The sequence below is a fragment of the Lycium barbarum genome, chromosome 2, assembly GCF_019175385.1.
Source record: "Lycium barbarum isolate Lr01 chromosome 2, ASM1917538v2, whole genome shotgun sequence".
Lineage (NCBI taxonomy): Eukaryota > Viridiplantae > Streptophyta > Magnoliopsida > Solanales > Solanaceae > Lycium > Lycium barbarum.
This window is the reverse complement of record NC_083338.1, coordinates 478,370-491,983: the sequence shown is the minus strand read 5'-3', so window position 1 is coordinate 491,983 and position 13,614 is coordinate 478,370. Positions and strand designations below refer to the sequence as shown.

The window sequence follows — 13,614 nt, the reverse complement described above, 5'->3', positions numbered from 1 at the left end:
AACTAATACCATTTTAGTATAAAAGTTATCCAGAGCTTAGCTAAAACCCAAACCAAATATGGAATAAAATTAATCTTAAATTTTATTCCAGGATTATTATCCTTGTCACATACACCAAACAACAAAGTATTAACTTTTGATGAACCAAACCAAATATGGAATAAAATTAATCTTAAATTATAGGCAAAATACATCAAATCCACCCTAAACTATACACAAAAAGTCGAGTTCACACTCCAACTAATCAGACGACTTATTACCTCATTATATTTTGTTTTTGTGGAACTAATTTCACCCCAGAAGGTGACATGGCAGACAAAAATAAATATGAAAAGGAAATAGGTGCGTTTGAATCTTCAAAATAGAAATGTGAGCCCATTTTCTTATTTTTACTTAACTATTTCGAGAAAAGGCCATAAATAGTCACTTATCTATGGGAGTAGGTCTAAAATGGTCACTTAAATATACACTTACCGGTTTTAGTCCTTTAACTATCCAAAAACTTATTAAATTAAAGAATGAAATGTCGGAACTTGGAATTGAACTGGGGTATGTTCCTTGGGTCAGTCGATTTTTTTTTTTTTTTTTGAAAATTAAAGAATGAAATGTAGGAACTTGGAATCGAACCCGGGTATGTTCCTTGGCATTAAAGAGCTTTACCACTAGACCACTGATATTCTTTGTTCATATACTTAGATTGATTTAATTTATACTGTTTTTTTCGCTCTAAAAACTGACGGGCTTTTCTTAAAAAATAAAAAATAAAAAAAAACCAGACGGACTACATCGATTTATTTTAGAAAATAATTATATTTTTTCGTGCAAAAAATAACAGACGCAGTCCGACAGTTTTCTTAAAAAAAAGATTTAAAAAAATTATTGAAAAAATCGATGGAATCCGTCGATTTTTGCCAATTTTTTAGTAGTGTTTGAGAAGAATGGTTACAGAAATTGTGTGCCTGAGTTTGTCTTCTCAAATTTCAGAGACTCAAGAGTGACACCAGCGGCAAAATACTCTTCTTCTTTTTTAACAAGAGGAACTTGAGGAAAAAGAAGCGGAGAGATAGAAAAAGACAAGCTTGAGGAATGGTTTAACATTAATCTTACTGAGGTTTATGGGTTTGTACGATGTTTGTATAAAAAATAGACGGAGATCAAATTTAATAAATTTTTAAATAGTTAAAAGATTAAAATCGATAAGTGTATATTTAAGAGATCATTTTAGACCTGCTATAGTAGATAAGTTACTATTTATGACCTTTTCTCTAACTATTTCACTCTATGACAAGTGGCCCCCTTGTACTTCTTTATCCCCATCCCTCTCACTATCTCCTGCACCTCGTTCTGTCACCATTCTTCAGCCATAGATTAGCTTCAAATTCTTTCATTTTATTTTTTCTTTCTTTCTTTTTCTCAAACAAGTCGAGCTAGCTAGAAGAGAAAGGGGCAAAAATGGAAAATGGAGACTTTCTTCTGTTTTTTCTTGTCACTGTAAAATTTTCAGACCCTTCTTCATTTCCCAGCTCCCTAGAAAATCAACGAATTACAAAATCAAGAAAAAACCCAAAATCGAAACTTCAGAGATCAAGCCAACAAAGTGGTCAAACGAGAAATTGAGTTTAAAAAATAGTGTGAAATTTCATATCTCTATGTATCGCCTGAAAAGAACAAATCAAAGCCCCAAATTTGAAAGAAATGAAAATTCAAGATTAAGCAAAATTGTGTGTGGATATGGAGAGAGAGAGAGATCTAGGGAGAAAGAAAGCCTTACCTTTTTTTGTTTTGTTGTTGCTTCACCGGAAGTTCTGTTCCGGCACAGGGAACATAAGGAAACTTATTTTTATTTTTTTTGGGGAAATGGTGATTATTAGTTTGTCTAGCTAAAAAAAATTAAAAAGAAGCATAAAACTGTGGTGGATGTGGTGGTTTCGACGAAAATGGGTGGTAGGATGGTTCAGCGACGAAGAAAGATATAATTATTGGAGGATTTTAATGGTTAATTAGAGATTAAAAGAATATAATTTTTTTTCTAGAAGATTTTTACGTGGCGCCGATATGACGCTGATGTGACGGCGAGTGTGTAACACTTTCTCTGGTGCAATTGGTTATAGGCGCATCAGGATGGTATTAAATTTACTTTTTAGATGTTCAGTGTATAATAGGTCATTGTATAGTTTGAGTGTGAACTCGATACTTTAGGTATAGTTTAAGTATGATTTGATGTAGTAAGCGGGTGGTTGAGAAACACGTATTATTGGGAGGGGGCAGCAGGCAATGGATACCGTTCGAGCTCTATGTGATGCAAATCTGAATATAGTCGGTTTTCAATACGGATACGGCACACGAAAAACCAAAAAAAAAAAAAAGGAACTGTTTGATGCAAATTTGAAGAATTATTTTGAAACTGCCGTCAAGCCTAAGGTAACATTGTTATCATTTTCTCCTACTTCTTTCAATCTTAAAAAATTCCAATATCCTCAAACCCCCTTTTTTCAGATTAAAGTTTCCTTCTTTTAACTTTGTGAAGTTCTAAAGTTAGAGTTCAGTTTTATTGACCAATGGCTTCCAAGTCCACTCAACTTCAACAAGCTCAATTAGCTACAATTCGAAATTCTAATTACCCATTTAATGTTTCCGTCAACTTCATCAAGCAAAATGACCCCAAAAAACTGCCCATCATCTTACTGAGAAAATGCCTGATTCGTTTATTTGGCCTAAACTTGGCTCAGTCAAACATCAAGGGTGTGTTTGGTATGGCTGAAAATTTTTTCCACCTATTTTCTTGGAAAATAAGTAATTTTCCTACTCATTTATCTTGTGTTTGGTAAGCAAGTTGCCATGCGTAAAAAACACTATAGGGGTAAGGAGTTGGTGGGGTGGGGCGGGGGAGGGGGTAAGAGTTACGGGGGTGGGTTGGGGATGCGCTGGTGCATTTTTATTGATTCGAAAAATATTTTTGCTGAAATTTTTAAAATATTTTTTAAGATATTTAGTGCAACCAAACGAGAAAAATAGAAAAATATTTTTTGTCATACCAAACAACACCCCAAAACGCTTCTCACATGTATCCAACGTGAAGTATCGAAATCCATTATCAAGAAGCTACGTAGTTTATTATACGCAGCCTTATTTTTGAAAATTGTTTCAGCTTTTGCTGAGGTTGGTTATTATTAGACCTTCTGGGTCTGGGTCAGCATATTTTAACAATAAACTCAGTTCTAGGTGTTGGGTCCAGTTGTTCATGAGATGCAAATACGTTGCTTGACCATATCTTCTTTTCGTGGTTTGTTTCATTTAGAGTGAGTTCGATATAAAGGTTTCGTACTTATTTTTCTTGTTTTCATTACGTAAGCAAAAAATATTATCCTAGACATATATCATGAGAGATGGAGTGGTGGGGATGTGGACCACCATGGGAGTTGATGTGAAGATGAGGACACAATAACTCGCAAATGCCTGACTGGGGACGACTAGTTTATTTGTCCTAAACTCGCTCAGTCAAACATCAAAGGTATGCTCCTCTTATACAATGTGAAGAATTGAAATTCATTATCAACAAGCTGTGTCATACTATTATTCTTTATAGTTTCCTAATAATATAATACTTTGACACCCACATAACAGCTAACTGTCTATTTTTTATCGCTGAATTGTTTGCCATAATCAGGACTTTATTAAGTACATACCTATATTTTAGTTCACACGCAACAAGTAGTTTTATTCTTGTTTTTTCCAACCATTTACATTGTAGACATTTTGTCTGTTATATAGAAGACATTTGAGACTTGATATCATATTGATTTCACTGAAACTGAAAAAAAAAAAGTAAGTGCATTTGGAAAGAATTTGGAATTTTCATGACCACACGCTAATTTACGAAAAAAGTGAAAAGAATTTCTGGAATAAGTGAAAAATTCTCATGGCCAAACTGGTCTTAACAGTAGAAGACATGAGAAAAAGTCGCCATGGCCTAAACTATTGTTTATTGCTAAAATTGTTTGTCATAATCGAGACTTTAGTAGTACATAACTATATTTTAGTTCACATTCAACAACTAGGCTTATTTTTCTAACCATTTATATTGGCTGACCATGATAAAGTCATTTTCCTAATCAATTTATTAATTACACTTGCATTATGAAAAGAGTTTGCTCTTTTTGATTTTCACCATTTAAACCAGAGAAGAGCGCTTGGCCAGTTTCATATTACTTGTACAATTAGTATTAAAAAAGAAAAAGGAATTTCAAACCCTTTACATTGATTTCTTTCAATATTCAGTTAGCATAAGAGAAACCTTATTCTCATTAACTACATAGTCGTCTCTCGCAATACTACTATACTGCAATGGATAATGAGTTGAAGATTTAGGCGATTCTAGGGCCTGACTTTGAAACCTTTCTCTCCGATATAATTGAGAAACTATCGGAGGCTAATTCCATGTTGGACATGATGAAGCACAAGGATCCTAACACCCTTGCTCTTAAAATTGTTGACTTTCTCAGCTCTTCCCATGACGATGGCATTGATAACTACAAAGAGGCAGCTTTTGTAGTATTTGCTGAACTAGTTGGGAATATAAGTGAAACAACAGTAGTCCCTTCTGGAAAGGCTTTGCACTCACTATTCCGTAATACACTGAATGATGATACCGTTGATCTAGATGTGAGGATCACAGCCATGAGGGCTGTGATCAGATTTGTTCAGCGTATATCGAGTTCAAATGGAAAGGAGCGGTTTCAGGAATTGTTGACAGGGATGATGAAGACATTGACTGACTCATATTTGAGCAAACGTGAGGTTGCAGACAGCAGGCCCTGATTTTTTTTTATAGAATTGGCCATGGATGAACCTCGGTTCTTGAAAAGGCAGCTAGTAGATGTGGTCGCCACCATGTTTGAGATAGCAGAGGCTGAGAGTTTAGAAGAGAACATGAGGCATTTGGCTGTTGAATTTTTGATCATATTGGTTGAGGCGAAGAAGAGGGCCCCAGGCATGATTAAGAGGGTGCCCTTGTTTATTAGCAAATGTTTCGCAATGTTATTGAATTTATTATTAGATATTAAGGATGAACCTTCTTGGTATTGTGCCGAGACCCTGTCTGATGACACAGGAACAAGTAACTACCATGTTGGTAGGGAGTGTTTACACCGGTTTTCTCTTGCATTAGGAGGTAAGTCTGTTGCTCATGTCGCCCTAGAGCAACTGTTGGCTTACTCAGATGAGCCAGAATGGGAGAAGCGCCATGTAGCTCTCATTGCACTTGCTCAGATTGCTGAAGGATACTCAAAGGTACAATAATTATCTTACTTGTGGATTAGTTATGGCTATGGTTTGGTTATAACACATGTTATTTCCACTCATAGCATGCATTTAAGAAGTGCTTTTTGCTGGCAAACTCCCTAATTTTATAAGATAGTCTGTCCATATGCCCCTATTATTCTTTAAAGTTCATCTCTTTGATTTATTTATTTTTGGGTTTTAGTGATTGCCTTGAATTAACGGCTTCTTTCCTCTTATAGGTGATGATTAAGAATTTGGAGCAGGTGGTGTTATTGGTTCTGAATTGTATCCAAGATCCTCATCCTCGAGGTAGATGGGCAGCTTTCAATGCAATTAGCCAGTTGTTGGTTGACTTTTCTCCACATTTGCAAGAAAAATACCATAACCAAGTACTTCTTGCATTAGCTGAAGCTGTGGATGATTTTCATCCACGAGTGCAGGTTTGTCCTATGTAATATCCACCATCTATGGGTGCTGCAAGTTTCCCCAAAAAACAATTGCAAGCTAAAAGAAGAATAGATTATCATTAAAACATGAGACAGCCCATCAACGGTTTTTATTTTGACTGTGCCTTTACAAGGGGTTGGGGTTTGATATACCACACAATTGAATTTCTTTAACTTTGTCTGGGTGTGATACCAGTTTAATTTTTAAAAAAAATTGTTCTTTTATCCACGAAGAGAATATAATCATTTTTTTTTGTTGTATATTCTAGTATATCCGATTCCTAACACTTAACAAACAACCACATTAAACCAAATATTGGTACGTGTGGCAGTTGGCTCTCTATCAGGTCACTCACCTTATTGCATTATGCTTCATATCTTGATGTAGTGAAGTCTTGTGGCTTCATTTGCTTAGTTATAACGCTTATTCCCGATTGGTTCTCAACACTCACTTGTGCTTTTCTGCAACATGAGGTCATTAAGGATGTGTTCTGTACCCGCAAGGGTGGCTCAGTTGGTTGAGCATGGGGTTTTCATAATGGAGGTCTCAGGTTCAAAACCCCCTGCTTACGATAGCAGGGGATTTGCCTTCTGGGTTGAGCTCGTCGCACGGGGCTTGCCTAGTGCGGGTTACCTCTCCTGTGTGGTTTGCGAGCTATTGCACAGGACCTGGGTTTACCCTGTGCGCACCCGAAGGGTAGCGGTTGCGGGTTTCCATGTCATCAAAAAAAAAAAAAAAGGATGTCTTCTGTAACATCCCTTCTAGAATTTTGTGCAATTATATTTTAATTTTATCTAACTTATTGCTTCCACTAGTGTGCTTTTGGAAGAATTTATTTTATGACTTTGTTTTGATTGCAATAAGAGTTCTCTTACTGACGTACAAGAACATTGAGAGATTGTAACACATGAGATTATAGAGGTGCTACTTAATACTAAACATTAGGGGAGTTGTCTAAAGTGTACCCTTAAATAAAGTTAGGAAAAAATTCATAAGCCTAAGGATTTGGTAGATGGGACATTATTTCATTCAGTTGCTGACGCCAACTAATTTTATCCTCTTACCATTTGGCATTTTCATAGGCATATGCCGCTGCAGCCATCTCCAGCTTCGTTGTGCCCGACAAGCCAGAAACTTTGATACATCATCTAGATGTATTTGTTAACAAACTGCTTGTACTTCTAAAGGTGTGTAAATAATATAGAGGCCACCAAATTATAGAGGTATTTCACTACTGACAAGTGTGCAAGAGACTAATTTTTTTCTTTTTTTCTTTTTTGTTCATTGAAATGCAGAATGACAAACAAATTTTCCAACAAGTAGCATTAAAAGCATTGACTTTTATAGCTGGATGTGTTGAGGTATTAAGTGGTATGTTTATTCTTGACTCATTTCTGTTTCTACTTATATTATGAATCATGAAGGTTTAATATATTGTGTGTCAACAGGAGCACTTCGGAACATACTATGATACTGTTATGCCACACTTGAAAACTGTCCTGAGAAACGCCGATCTTAAATCTAATCTCCTTCTTCTTTCCTCTGCAATTGAGTGCATTGGCTGTGTTGTGATTGCTGTTGGCAAAGAGAAATTTAGAGATGATGAAAAGCAGGTCTTTTACTAATAATTATTCCCGGTGGATATAGTACATCTTCTTTGGTTCCGTAATCATGGCTTGGTTATGTTTTATTACAAAATATGGTCAGACCATATTTTGGTTTCCCTCCTTTTTGGCGCTCTTGCCATTTTCTTTCAGCCTAGAGCTTACTTTTCATTTGTATCCTTTTTTTATTGTTGTCATTAAAGGTTATAGAAATGCTTATGTCATTACATGTGAAGGTGGATGATCCTATTACTACTATATACATGCTACTGGTATGTGTTAATCACTTGATTTTAAGATCATAATCGCTTTCTATATGGGCCTTTCTTTATTTTCTTTATTTCATCACAGGCATGTGCTAGAATTTGCAGGTGCATGGGACAGGATTTTCTTCCTTATATGAATGCAGTCATGCCCATCTTAATTCAATGTGCTCAACTTAAGACCATCTCTATGGAGCAGTACAATGAAAATTATGAAGTAGATGCTGATAGGTAAGCTTTTGTCATTGAGGTTTGACTTTTTTCCTTTGTGAAGTTCATTTAGATTTCTTCTGTTCTTTTTATTGAGTTATATGTCTGTAATTTGTCATTAGTATGCTATACTATTTCTTTTAAAGCCACGGAGATGTTTTATTAAATGAACCAGGCCCGACCCATGAGAAAAAAATACCACGTGGCATTAAAAAATAAGTCTACTAAAAAAATGGGTAGACTTTTTTAATTAAAAAACAACCCAAAAGATTTTTTAAAAAGATTTCCATTTCCATCAGCGAAAAGGGTATATTTGCGTCATTTGTGTAACGGCAGGGGTATATATGCACCATTATTTTAACGAGCGTAGATCTGCTCTAATCAGAAAGTTGAGGGGTATATTTGCACCTTTCCCATTAAATAATTACTTCTTTTGGATATGATTGATCTCTAGTACAACAGATCTTACTTGAGCTTCAAATCTTGCAGTATAGAGACACTAGATACGAAAGCTAAAGCCTGTGCTGTTATATGCTGGTACGCTGATGTATGGAAGGAAGACTTCTATCCATGGATTTCCCAGGTTGGCGTGAATGATCACCTGCGTGTTTCTTTTTCTCATGTGTTTTCGAGAGATGTCAAATTAAACAAGTGATATTAATGGCTTAATGTATGAAACAGGCCGTTTCAATCATTGTTCCGCTTCTGAAATTCTATACCTACTATGATGTCCGGAAATCTGCTGTTGAAGGTGAGATTTCTCATGATTTCATGTATTCTTTTTCAGTTGTTGATGCAATTTAATATTTTGCTGTTTAAGGCCTACAGTTCATGTTGCGTTCTGCTAAACTGGCTGTTGAGAAAGGGGTTGCTCAAGACGAAAGTGAGTCATATTTCACAAAGTTGTCAGACCATATAATACTGGCTATTGTAGAAGCTTTGCATGAGGTTGTTCTTATCATCAGTACTTATGTTGTTTTTTGTTTCTTCCTTTATTTGGCTGTTGAGTATGCTTGAGTTCAGTGTATTTGGATAATAAGAAAGTGATACTTGATATGCTATCTCACGCAGGAGTATGAGACAGAAATGTGTGCAATCATGTTGGATAAATTGGATGACTGCCTGCAGGTTGGTTATGTCCTAGATGAGTCAATTCCTTAAATGGTCATCCAAGTTGAAGAAATATCCCACTAAACTAACTTTTTTTTTTTTGGGACAAAAAGGTCATCAAACTATGTCCATGTTTCCAACTAGGTAAAACTAACGGAAAGTGTAACATTTTAACAGATGTTTACATTCCATATTTTTAAACTTGTTTTTAGACATAAAACGGCTTAACCCGTTTTTAAATTATAAAGATTAATACCATCTTCTTTTATTTTATCTATTACTACACTATTAATCTCAAGTTTGCAAGTAAGAAGGTTTGGTAGTTAAGTAGTTCCTCTTAACTCAACATAAGGAATAAGGGCAGCCCGGTGCACTAAGCTCTCGCTATGCGCGGGATACGGGGAAGGGCCGGACCACACGGGTCTATTGTACGCAACCTTACCTTGCATTTCTGCAAGAGACTGTTTTCACGGCTCGAACCCGTGACCTCCTGGTCACATGACAACAACTTTATCAGTTACGCCAAGGCTCCCCTTCTAACTCAACATAAGGAATAGCTAAAAAATATATATATATTTTGAAATGCATAATTATTATGCATCTCTAGGAGATATTTGAGTTTTCAATACGTTTAATGAGCTGGAGACAAACTCGACACAGTAGTCTCACCATTTGTTGATTTTCTGTTTGAATTTTTGGGTGGTACAACTTGCAAATGGACAAAAGATTCTAAAAGAAAAAGCAAAAGCAAAAGCAAAAGAAGGAGAAAAAGAAAATAAATATGGACAAAAGAAAAAAAAAGATGGATTTTGATGAGAAGTCTTGCATATATATAATGTTGGAATCGGACGATCTTTGCACATACTATTGAGATAAATATGTGAATGACATGAAAAGAATTCTATTGCATGCTCTCACAATTATAAATAACTCTAAAACATAATTATTTCTCTGATTATTATTTCAAATCTTCAACTACTCATATTATAGTTTTTCTCATTATCTCATAATATTACTTTTCAACAACTCGTTTCCTTCATCTGAATTGTTTGTAAAGGTTAGACTAATCAGAATTAAATTATATCGAAAATTAAATATTCGGGTTTATTCATGTTCTGCATAATGATGCTCAAAATATAAGTGGAGCTATTATTTTGATTATATGAGTTTTGAATTTTAGAAAATACACATTATTGAATAAAATATTTATACCGTAAAGAAATAGATCATGGGCCTAACTCAACCTCAAAAGCTAGCTTATGAGGGGAGTATTGTCCAAGTCCATATAAGGAGACCACTCATCTTATTAACCACCGATGAGGGACTTTTTTTTCATTCTTCAACATATACATATTAAATAATTGTTTTATACCATTATATATAGTCTAGGCTAAAAAGTATGAATTCTATTTAACCCGTAATCATGCTCTGCCTCTGACTAAAAGAGAGATAAATGTAACGTATAACTCGCCAACTTTTTTCCGTTTTCTAGTTTTGACTTCTTCTTTTCTTCCGAATAGTAAACCAAGAGATGAACTATTTTCTCATTTGTTCTATTTACACAGATAGTTTATTTTATGAAAGCCCCATTTGAAATGGGTCAAATAGATTTTATAATTTAAAATGAATTAAAAGGTCTTATTTCTAAAACTAAATTTTAAAAATATGGGATGTAAACTATGCCTGTTAACCGGTTCCAACCGGAACCGGTTATGGAACCGGTTAAGGAACCGGCCGGTTCCGGTTTACCGGTTTTAAACCTCAAACCGGAACTGGTCCGGTTTGGAGTGGTTAAAATCTATTTTTTTTTTGTTTTTTGTATTATATATATATTATAGTATTTATTTGTATATTGTAGCTATATTTTCATATGTTATACAACTTTATAATTAAAGTTTAAATATTTACTGACTAACAGCCTAATAGCAAGTCAGCAATACAGAATAATGCTTTTCGTATACATATATATGTATAACTTACATATACTTATATATATGTATAACTTAATATATATATATATACTAAATATATGTATAACTTAATATATATACTATATATACTTATATGTATGTACTATATACTCTATATACTTATATATATGTATAACTTAATATATATACTCTATATACTTATATATATGTACTATATACTATATATACTTATATATATACATATCTACTATATATACTTAATATATATACTATATATATTTATATACTTATATATAGGTATAACTTAATATATATATATACTATATATACATATCTACTATATATACTTAATATATATACTATATATATTTATATACTATATATACTATATATACTTATATACTATATATACTTATATATGTGTATAACTTAATATATATACTATATATACTATATATACTTATATATAGGTATAACTTAATATATATACTATATATACATATCTACTATATATAATTATATACTTAATATATATACTATATATATTTATATACTATATATATTATATATACTATATATACTTATATATATGTACTATATACTATATATTTTTTTTAAAATTTTTACCGGTTTAACCGGTCCGGTTCCGGTTTTACCGGTTTAACCGGTTCCGGTTTCCAAAATATTGGAACCGGACCGGTAAACCATTACACGGTTAACCGGTTCTACCGGTTCCGGTTTAACCGGTCTGGTTACCGGTTAAAACCGGTAAGGCCAAACCGGTTAACAGGCATAATGTAAACCCCATTAAAAAGTTACACTTTTCGTTAGTTTTATCTTGTTGGAAACATGGACATAGTTTGATGACCTTTTTGTTCAAAAAAATCAAAAGTTACTTTAGTGGGATATGCCTTTAACTTGGATGACCATTTGAGGGATTGACTCTGTCCTAGACAGTTTCTTTATATTGTTGATCCGAGTTTGCAGGTTGAACTTTTTAAATATAATCGAAATATTGCCCTTTACATTCCCACTGGTAAATAATTCCAACTTTTAAGGTCACTCTAAATCTATGGCCCTATTTCTTTTCCTTCACTAGAGATCTAAACAAGACATTCATCCAAACTCATATCAGAATAAAACTTAGTACAGCTCTAGTATAGAGGAGAATGGTACAAAGAGCAATCACTTACATGCTAATATATATGCAGGAGATCAAGTAAAGTAGGAGCTCCGTATTTAATTTATAGCTACAAATTAAAACATGGTTAAACCCTAATGAAATGCTTAAAATTTGGTGTGTGGAATTAAATTTACTATAGATAGTACAATAACAGAAGTTCTCTTGACATGACCAGGTAAGACTGGCCAAACAGCTTATTAACTTTGTGTTAGCTTGGGTCCACAGAGAAACTTCCTTTCAGTGAATCCCTGTTAAGCCAAGTTACGTTCTCTTTTTAATAATGTTTCATTAATAGTGTCAAAACAAGGAACAGAAAAAGTGGCAGCTAGCAAGTTAGATGGCAAAGAAAATTTCTGTTATTATGATCCTTTTGTTTTGTGTCTTCTTTCAGATTTGCGGACCACTTCCCAATGAAGGTCCGGTTTGTAGCATCGTGGATGAGATAAAGTATGTCATTATAGACACTTCATGTACAAAACAAGAACTCAAAGAGAGAGCAAAAATGGAAGATTTCGTTGCTGAGGAACCTGAATTGTTGAAGGAGGAAGGCGAGCAAGAAGAAAAAGTTTTCGAGAGGGTATGTTCTATATAACAATGCAGAAGCACACCGTGTTTTTTTTTCTAACTAGCATTTCACTTTGAATCTACTATTATTATCTAATAATTCTAACTTTTTTATTAGGTTGGTGATATATTGTGCACATTGATCAATGCTTTCAAGGCTGCTTTCTTGCCTTTCCTTGATGAGTTGTCATCATATTTATTACCTATGTGGGTAAGTTATAACCAATGTCATATTAACCTTCTAGTTTGTTTTTCATTATATTCATTTTTTCTTGCTTTTATGAAGGCCAAGGAGAAAACAACTACTGAGAGATGTATGTCTATTGCTATCTTTGATAATCTTGTGGAGGAGTGCCCTGAAGCAGCTCTAAAGTAGGTCTATATAGTTGTATGGAATTTCTTAATTGGATTCCAGATTTGATAGTTACTTCCTGTAATACTAGGTACTTTGATTCATGTCTTTCTTTAATTTTGGACACAAGCAATGATGAAGACCTGGATGTTAGACAGGTTTTTACATCTTAGTGGTAATAGCTTTAAGTCAAGTTGCATTCGCTATTTGTGCTTATGCTGATGTCACGTTCAGAATGCTCTTTATGGACTTGGCCTTTGGACGGAATATGGTCGTTCTTCTTTCAAACCTTTTGTTGGAGGTATGATATTGTTGAATGTGACATTGAGACCCTTCGAATCATCATGAGAAGGGACGAGAAGTGATATGCTCTTTTGTGTATTTACTTAATCTTATGACCTGAACTAGAGGCTCTGTCAAGGATCAATAAAGTGATAATGCATTTACTTGCTCGTGAACCTGGGAATGAAGGTGCATAAGATAATGCTGTCTCTGCACTTGGTAAGATATGTCAACTTCATGGGGAAAGTTTTGACTCAGCCCAGGTATCTTTTTTTAGTCATTTAAGCATTCTTACTTTTTAGTCATTTAAGCATGTTTAATTTTTTGTTTTAGTGTTTTGATGTTGTTCTCCTAACTCTAGATACCCCCAGCTAATTCCTTCTTTCTG

General features: G+C 34.1%; 1 protein-coding gene across 8 annotated transcripts in view; it reads left to right on the top strand.

Moving 5' to 3' along the window:
* The first annotated feature begins 1,122 nt into the window (after positions 1 to 1,122).
* The window catches only part of LOC132624961 (uncharacterized), a 70,221-nt gene continuing 57,729 nt past the window's right edge, over positions 1,123 to 13,614 (top strand). For 4 of the 8 annotated variants that reach the window (XR_009576600.1, XR_009576596.1, XR_009576597.1 and 1 more), the window contains exons 1-18: positions 1,123 to 2,421; positions 3,353 to 3,511; positions 4,503 to 5,289; positions 5,520 to 5,720; positions 6,810 to 6,914; positions 7,023 to 7,088; positions 7,176 to 7,340; positions 7,535 to 7,603; positions 7,683 to 7,825; positions 8,294 to 8,387; positions 8,486 to 8,555; positions 8,625 to 8,752; positions 8,876 to 8,932; positions 12,420 to 12,605; positions 12,711 to 12,803; positions 12,879 to 12,964; positions 13,179 to 13,245; positions 13,355 to 13,489. Coding sequence is in view for 2 of the 8 variants with exons in the window: in XM_060339723.1 (XP_060195706.1) it covers positions 4,840 to 5,289; positions 5,520 to 5,720; positions 6,810 to 6,914; positions 7,023 to 7,088; positions 7,176 to 7,340; positions 7,535 to 7,603; positions 7,683 to 7,825; positions 8,294 to 8,387; positions 8,486 to 8,555; positions 8,625 to 8,752; positions 8,876 to 8,932; positions 12,420 to 12,605; positions 12,711 to 12,803 (1,827 nt within the window). In the remaining 6 variants the exon portion in view is untranslated. Of the gene's footprint in view, positions 2,422 to 2,914; positions 3,512 to 4,502; positions 5,290 to 5,519; positions 5,721 to 6,809; positions 6,915 to 7,022; positions 7,089 to 7,175; positions 7,341 to 7,534; positions 7,604 to 7,682; positions 7,826 to 8,293; positions 8,388 to 8,485; positions 8,556 to 8,624; positions 8,753 to 8,875; positions 8,933 to 12,419; positions 12,606 to 12,710; positions 12,804 to 12,878; positions 12,965 to 13,178; positions 13,246 to 13,354; positions 13,490 to 13,614 lie in introns of those variants that run through there. The other 4 variants (XR_009576591.1, XR_009576589.1, XM_060339723.1 and 1 more) reach the window with 3 other exon arrangements.